The sequence below is a fragment of the Choristoneura fumiferana genome, chromosome Z (assembly GCF_025370935.1).
Source record: "Choristoneura fumiferana chromosome Z, NRCan_CFum_1, whole genome shotgun sequence".
NCBI classification, from domain to species: domain Eukaryota; kingdom Metazoa; phylum Arthropoda; class Insecta; order Lepidoptera; family Tortricidae; genus Choristoneura; species Choristoneura fumiferana.
The window spans coordinates 30603747-30610723 of record NC_133472.1 but is presented as its reverse complement, the minus strand read 5'-3'; the positions used below and the strand labels follow the sequence as shown (position 1 = coordinate 30610723).

The following is a 6977-nucleotide window of genomic DNA, read 5'->3' as shown; positions in this document are numbered from 1 at the left end:
GTAACAAAAATTTTGGAATTGAAAAAAATTACAAAAAGATTCCAAAAACCAACCTTAAAATGTTATTATTTTTACTAAAGGGAAAATACCATACTACTTAGTCGATTTTTCATGGTTATATAACGTACCAAAACAACTATGATAGTAACTAGATAGATAAATGTAAAGTGATACATTTTGGTCTGCATTACTCGCACCAACCAAATTACAAACTGAACGTGCTCTCACACTATTATACATGCTAGTTTCTTTAAGCCTGCAGTATTGAATCTTGATTACTCTGCCAGCCCGTGACGTGAGTTGGAGTAATGACATTTTGACGTGGTCTTTGTCCGGTTCCCGCAAACCAGTCTAATACGAGTTCAGTTGAAAGCCGTATTATAGATGTAGATGGAAATTGATGAAAAGGAATTAAAGCAACTGTAATTAATGATACCTGATATATTAACTAAGTCGTTTTTAACAAAAAGAACACACCTATATTGATCTCTATATTATAACTTAGGTACTCATTCTGGGGCTCCGTCTTGTAATACGTTATTTATAAAAAATATATTTACTGTTGTAGTTTTTGAGTTAATAAATTATGGTCACGTTTACTCAAACAATTTTATTTCAGATTCATTTTTCCCATTACCAAATCACTATTAGCAATAGCAGTAGCAGGATGTACAATGAAGCAAGTGTAAAATTGGTTAGAACTCTTTGTAGTGTCAATATCGTTAGCATTTTGTGAAATGTTTTGCCGTCAAACAACGCTAAACTGTTGTCTGATGTACTTATTATATTTTCCGGCATGAACGTGAGTTTTAATACAAATATTACACATATTTATTTTTGTAACCGCTTTGTCTTGTTAATACATATAATTTTGATCACTTAAATCTCAGTTTGTTAAATTTTTATCAATAAGTAAAAGTTTATCTTAAAATGAAACTAAGCCATTTAGGCACCTAACGTATAATAAAAAAATTTAACTGTTTACCGGCTTTTAAAAAACAGTTCAGATAGATTAAAAAAATATAAACTGATACATTTCAGTATACAAGAAAAACCGGATAAGTGCGTGTCGGGTCATTGCAGTTTAGTGTTCCGTACGTTTCTGTACGTTTTGATCGATATTACTATTTATTACTCGTTAACTTGTAAAGCCCTAACTAGGCTTTCTTTTAAATTCAAGTTTTTTTTCTGATTCTTCAATTTGCACTTTAAAGCTTAATATTTTTCAAACGGATCCCTAAATTATATTAAATATATTGACCCGGATAACTCACGTCTTAAATCGAGTTTAGTTTGACATGTTTCGGGCTAATCCGTAGCCCTTCGTCTTTGGAGCAACGCGCGTGTTGCAGCAGCCGCTGAGTAGCGTTGCTCCGAAGACGAAGGGCTACGGATTAGCCCGAGACATGTCGAGCAAAACTGTATTTAAGACGTGAGTTATCCGGGTCAATATATTTAATATGAGTGTGTCTCACGGTAGTTTCATGTAAAATTACAAACCTTTACGGGATCTCTAAATTCAAAAATCGGCTTTGCAAATCTATGATTTTTAGGGTTTTGAAATACCTTGCCACTTTGGGTTGAGGCGAGAAAAATAAATCATCCCCTCTTTACGTGTAGGTGAGGTACCCTAAATTTCTTTTTTCAAAGTTATCCTGACCACTTTGTCGGCGTGGTTAATATACCTATACATATGCACAATTACAACTTTCTAGCACAGACTGTCTCTTAGCTAAGCCGCGGCACAGAGTACATATATAAGCCGCGGACAGACAGACGGACATGGCGAAAATATAAAGGTTCCTTGTAGGTAGTCCCACGACTAAGGAACCCACAAAAATATAAGAGAAACTATATATACTACTTTGCTTTTAGGTAGGTACTCGTATCTCGATATGCTATCCTAAAATTACTGAGAAAAAACAACTCGGCGTCGGCGACATTATTTTAACAGTATGAATAGTTACAGGGTTGCAACCGAGCGGCCCGTTAACAGTCGACAGCGTGAATAGGCCGCCAGGGAAATCAGCTGCTTGTGTCCGGCGTCGCAGCAAAACACACGTGTTACACGTAACGCCGCCCTCGACGGACACTGCCGTGGCCATCTGTCAAACGCGGCCGGCGCCCAATGACATATCGATATTTCCAGCTAAAGACCACTTCAACAGGAACATGTAAAGTAGTTTATATATTTGATACTTTTAAAAATGCAGAAAGAAGTCTCAAGCTGTATCTTTTTTCTTAATTTTTATTCTTTTCACAATTTTATTACCTGTAGTGATCTGTTGTAACATATTGTAAGTACACCCATCATCACACGTTATTTTGTTGATTAGTGGTTGAATCCTAGTGTATCTTTATTGCAGATAGTCATTTGTAGTTATCTCACCGAAAACTGGCAGATTAAAAAAATATATAAAAAAAAAATATATCAACCAAGACGTTCGCCTACATACCAACCAACCTCTTCTTCTGTCTTAACCAACCTCGACTTTGGCAGAATTATCAAAAATTTATGATGTAATTTTTTCAAAATTTGAACTGGATTCATACTTTTAAAAGTTTTACAGATTTGTTTATGGTAGCAAAAAGATAACAGCAGTTCGTATCCATTGCTGTATTTATAACATACAGGACAACATGTAGGTATTATACCTAGGTAAAAAACTTAAGATGACCTATTGTAGTAGTGCACACTTATCTATACGGACAAGTTACTACTACATACATACACACAACAGGTCATCTTCTTAAGTTTTTTACCTATATCTGTATCGCCCTCGGTGGACACTGGCTTAACCATCTGTTAATAGAAGTCGGCACCCAATGAAAATCAAATTTGAGGATTGACAAGATGGATGAGAGCATGCTAAGTAAAGTACCTACCTAGTAGGTACGAGTAGTAGGTATAATAAAATATACTAAATAATACTAATAATCATAATTGCGGAAGTTGGAATGTGTGTATGTGCGTATTGTTTGTTAGATACTCCGTCACGCTAAAACGGCTGGACGGATTTAGATGAAATTTGGTATGTAGATAGCTGAACGTCTTGAACAAAGCATGGGCTACTTTTTATTCCGATATTTTGAGGGTTCGAAATACAATCTTGAATTCTCAACCGCTAAGTTCAGAGTCATGAAATACAGTTCAACGTTAATCTACCTAATCTATGATGTATAATTTAAGGATTCCCATGGGATTTTAGTAAAATCCGGATCTAATGGTTTACGCGTGCAAAGCCGCGGGTAAAGTCTAGCATTTAATAGGTACCTTTAAAAGTTTTACGTTTTACAGATTTTTGTAAAGAAATCATAAGCTTGTGTCCGTCGCTGTACAACACATGTAGGTACCACATGCAGTAGGTGAACACCAACGCAGCCATCTTTCGGACATGGCTGATGTTTGTTTATATTTTTGCTGTCAACAGGAATACGCAGTCGTGTTAATAGTATACCATTTATATTTAACTCAAGAACGGCTGGATCAATTTTATGATTTTTGTGTTTTTGGATTTGTCTTCGTCAGGAATAGGATAATAAGTGTTAAGAATATTAGAAAATTGACGAAAAAATATAATAAAATAAAAAACATTTTCCCATACAAAATGTTCATGTTTTTTCCGTCCGTCGGTCTGTCAAGAGCTTTATATCGGGTTGAAATTTAAACATACACCTACAGTCCCTTAAAGCTGAGAAAATATAAAATTTCTAAGTTAACTTAAAAAAAGATACTGCCATTTATGTTGCAAAAATCGTATATTTCGACACTCAAAGGAATCAAAATTTGTAGGGTATGTAACAAACAGTACTTTCCGTTGACCTTAAAATATCTTAATATAATTCTTCTGTACCTATGTGGTTTGTCACTTAACTCTTCCTAAACGGCTGGACCGATTTAGATTAAATTTTGTGTGTAAGTTTCAATAGGTTCCTGGATGGTTTGAAAGCATAATTGGCCCGGTTGGTGTGGCGCTGCTGTCGGTATGTTATCATATTGAATGAAGTGCTGATATTTCGGGCAGGACAACGTCTGTCGGGTCCGCTAGTTATATATAAACGTAAGGTATACAACGTCCCTATCTATTTTTGGATCATAAATAGACTTATTTGTCTTTTACATGGCAGGTGTAAGAAAATATTTATATGTCAAATCATTCATTTTAATATAATTACACACACTTAATCAGTTAGCAGTTTAACCATTCAACATTTCAATTTCTAATTTTTTATCGCAATCAAATCATAAGAGCCTCGGATTTGTCTTTTATTTCTTGTAACAAATTAAGGACAAGTCTGTAAACTAGTAAAGGGGCATCATCAGCCCAAATGAAGTCGATGTGGCTGAAACCGGGGCGCTTGACGACGTGGTGTGTGACGTCACACGTGAGGTGCGCAGACAGAGTTTCCACGTCTCGGGTGCTCGACAGCCAGTCGCTCGGGGAACTTATCACCACCAGAGGAGAACTTATCTCATTCAAAGCATACTCCGGGGGAGCCGCTTTACCGTACACTAATAAATTTTTAACTGTTCCATAGTCAAACCTCTGAAATAAACCACTTTGTATCAGTTGGGCATAATGCAACACTGTTTTAGTCGACCCTCCTCCTGGTGTTTGATCGTATAACTGATGTTTCACACTTTGGATATTTGTGTCAATTCCACCGTTTGCCATTAAAATCAATGGGTTTGTACAAAGATCTTCTTCACCCTTGCAAAATTGTTTAACGATGTGTTCCGGAAACGCGTTCACAAATTCCTTGTTACCTAAGAATCTATTATTTCTCCCTTCAGCTATATACCGCAAAGGTCCTTTAACTTGAAATAGAAAAGATAAAGGCGCAAGTAAAATAGCACTATGCAGATAAAGACTGTAATGCGGAACTGTTGATAGTAGAACTAATAAAGCTGTTGCTCCCATCGAGTGACCAATAAAATGTATTAAAGCTTTCTTTCGAGTGTTTTCTCTTATGTAGTCAATCACAGCTGACATATCTAAATGTCCTATTTCGTGCCAACTAAAGTCCCAGTATTCTTTTGTATCTATGTCTAAATTTAGATGGTCTTTCGAATACTTATTTCCCCTAGCGTTTGCTAGCCATACATCGTATCCATGATCTGACAACAAGTATGGGAGACTCCTGTTTGGGCCAAGTAGTAACCAATCTATTGAACTGCCCAGTAACCCATGATGCAGCAGAGCTACTTTTCTTACTGATGTAAATCCTGGAGTAATAGCCAGAATTCTATTTACGGTAAGCTTATATCCGTCTACTGTGATCACTGTATGTGTTTCGACTTTGTATCCGTGTGTAGTTATAAGGTCTGATGCAGTTTTTTTAGAATTCATTTCACTGTCTCCTTGCAAATGTTCAGTAGTAGCAGAAGTAATAGTATCGGAAGTAATGGTAGAAGTAAAAGTAACAGTAGTAGTTTCAATGTCGTCGCTCACGTTTTTTGGTATAATAGTCGTATCACTGGTCTCTTGTTGATAATAATTTCTCAATAACAGTGAGCCATTGTTTCTCAGTGATTCAGGGATAATTTTATTGTCACTATCTTCTGGTTTTTTGCATTCGTCAATCGTACCATCAGATAAAACATCGCGTATAAATTTATAAAACGCTCTCTTTATCTGTTGCCTTTTCTGTTCTAAAGGTCCGAAGCAGAGTGCAAGTTTGTTCTTGAATTTTACAACCGGCTCCAAATATTCTCTTAATGAACTTTTTGTCTCCACGCTCAAAAATATGACGATAATACAAACAAACAAAAAAAACTTATTAATGCAGATTTGGGGCATGATAGCCGACATCAAGTCTAACCCGGTCTGTTGCAATTCAATGAATGAGGACATACATTGCAAATGTCCGTAGCACAATAATCAACTCGAACAACAATTGATTGTTTAATATTTTGTTTTCATCTGACACATTCATACTAGATATAGGTTTTTCCCGTGACTTTACATGAATAATTTTATTTTATGGATGGAGACATCTACTAAAGCAAATATTATTATACTTACGTATCGAATGTATTATACTTATGAGTATCTATTATGTACTGCTTCCTATGAGTTGGAATTCAATAGAGTCATTGTATTGTATTGTGCTTCTTGTACGGTCACGAGCGTTAATTTGAGACTCATTTCGTCAAAAAATCCTTTGAATTGTCATACAAAATGACAACAGATATTCGATCTTAAGTGGGTCCCAAATTAACGATCGTGACCGTACATGTCGAAGTGTATAAGTAGTGCAACGACAGTTGACCTGAATGATTACACACACCGCTACAAAAAGAACTATAATTGCACTTGCACTTGCTCCTTTTGGAGAATGAATGAAATTAATACGTAAATGTCAAAATCCTGCTGTCATTTCATTACACGACATGTTTTTGTGTGCGTCTTCAGCTCTGGTGGCACTACCTATGGGTTACTAGGCGTTAAAATAAAATAAAATAAACACTTCTTTAACATGCCTAAATTGACATTGTTCCATGAATTATACTTTTAAACAAATGTTCATCGATTGTCTATATATGTTAGATCTATAGATATATAGATTAGATACCTATCGATTGTCTATTTAGATTGTCTATATAGGTTTTTATGTGAGCTTTGAAATCCATTAAAAGGTAGTAAGTAAGTCAATCGATATTTGAGTTAAGAAGTTAATAACAGAAATCAATAAATGGTTCGCAATTAAGTGACGGCACTGCTCACTATTAGGTACCATAAAAATCTGCGGAAAATCGTGTTTTCATAGCTCTTAAAAAGTAAATATTTTAATTGTATGGATGTATCAAAAAACCTTAATTTATCAGCATTGTATTAGGTAAATATTCTTTATTAGGTAGATAGTTGATATTTCTATGTCAAAAACTGTTTCAAAGATTAACTGGGAGAGATCACTTAAAGGGATAAGTTTTCCTTTGTACATCTTATTATCTTATTATGTGTTATGTACAATAA

The 6977-nt window shown here is 35.2% G+C and overlaps 2 protein-coding genes across 3 annotated transcripts in view; one reads left to right on the top strand and one right to left on the bottom strand.

The window, feature by feature from the left end:
* Nucleotides 1-6977, top strand: part of LOC141439424 (uncharacterized) — a 49272-nt gene that overhangs the window by 17922 nt on the left and 24373 nt on the right. The window contains exon 1 of one of the 2 annotated variants that reach the window (XM_074103730.1): nucleotides 2108-2174. The exons of the other annotated variant lie outside the window; for it this stretch is intronic. The gene's annotated coding sequence lies outside the window, so the exon portion shown is untranslated. Of the gene's footprint in view, nucleotides 1-2107; nucleotides 2175-6977 lie in introns of those variants that run through there. 2 annotated transcript variants of the gene reach the window in all.
* LOC141426574 (lipase 3-like) lies at nucleotides 4239-5813 on the bottom strand. Its single transcript, XM_074085618.1, has one exon. The coding sequence runs from the start codon at nucleotides 5811-5813 to the stop codon at nucleotides 4239-4241; it is 1575 nt and encodes a 524-aa protein (XP_073941719.1).